Here is a 346-nt window from a genome sequence, read left to right as displayed (position 1 = left end):
CTCCCCTCCCTCCCTCCCTCCCTCCTCCAGCCCTCCCCTGCCTCCTCCTCGCCTGCCTCTCTCGCTCCCCGACCGGCGGAGAGGGAGAGCGGAGCCGAGCGCGCCGGCAAGGAGCTGTCCAAAGTGCTGATCCGCCGCCGCCGCTCCTCCCGCCCCGCACCATGCCGCGCTCCTTCCTCGTCAAGAAGATCAAAGCCGACGCTTTCCAGCCCGGCCCGGTCCCGGCTCCGACTTACCACCCGCTGGAAACTTCCTACGACGAGCTGGCGGGACCCTTGGCGGCCAGCGGCGGCGACCCCGGGGTGGAAAATGGTAAGCCAAAAGGGGTTGGAGGGGGCGCGCAAAA

At 69.9% G+C, this 346-nt stretch overlaps 1 protein-coding gene across 1 annotated transcript in view; it reads left to right on the top strand.

Annotated features, from left to right (window-relative positions):
- The first annotated feature begins 161 nt into the window (after positions 1–161).
- Positions 162–346, top strand: part of SCRT2 (scratch family zinc finger 2) — a 26,556-nt gene continuing 26,371 nt past the window's right edge. Inside the window, exon 1 of the mRNA XM_015410525.1 lies at positions 162–312. Within this exon, the coding sequence (XP_015266011.1) occupies positions 162–312 (151 nt within the window). The remainder of the gene's footprint in view (positions 313–346) is intronic.

This window comes from Gekko japonicus, unplaced genomic scaffold (assembly GCF_001447785.1).
Source record: "Gekko japonicus isolate JY-2015 unplaced genomic scaffold, Gekko_japonicus_V1.1 scaffold2621, whole genome shotgun sequence".
Lineage (NCBI taxonomy): Eukaryota > Metazoa > Chordata > Lepidosauria > Squamata > Gekkonidae > Gekko > Gekko japonicus.
Note: the sequence above shows the minus strand (reverse complement) of the source record. Positions and strands in the feature narration are given on the sequence as shown.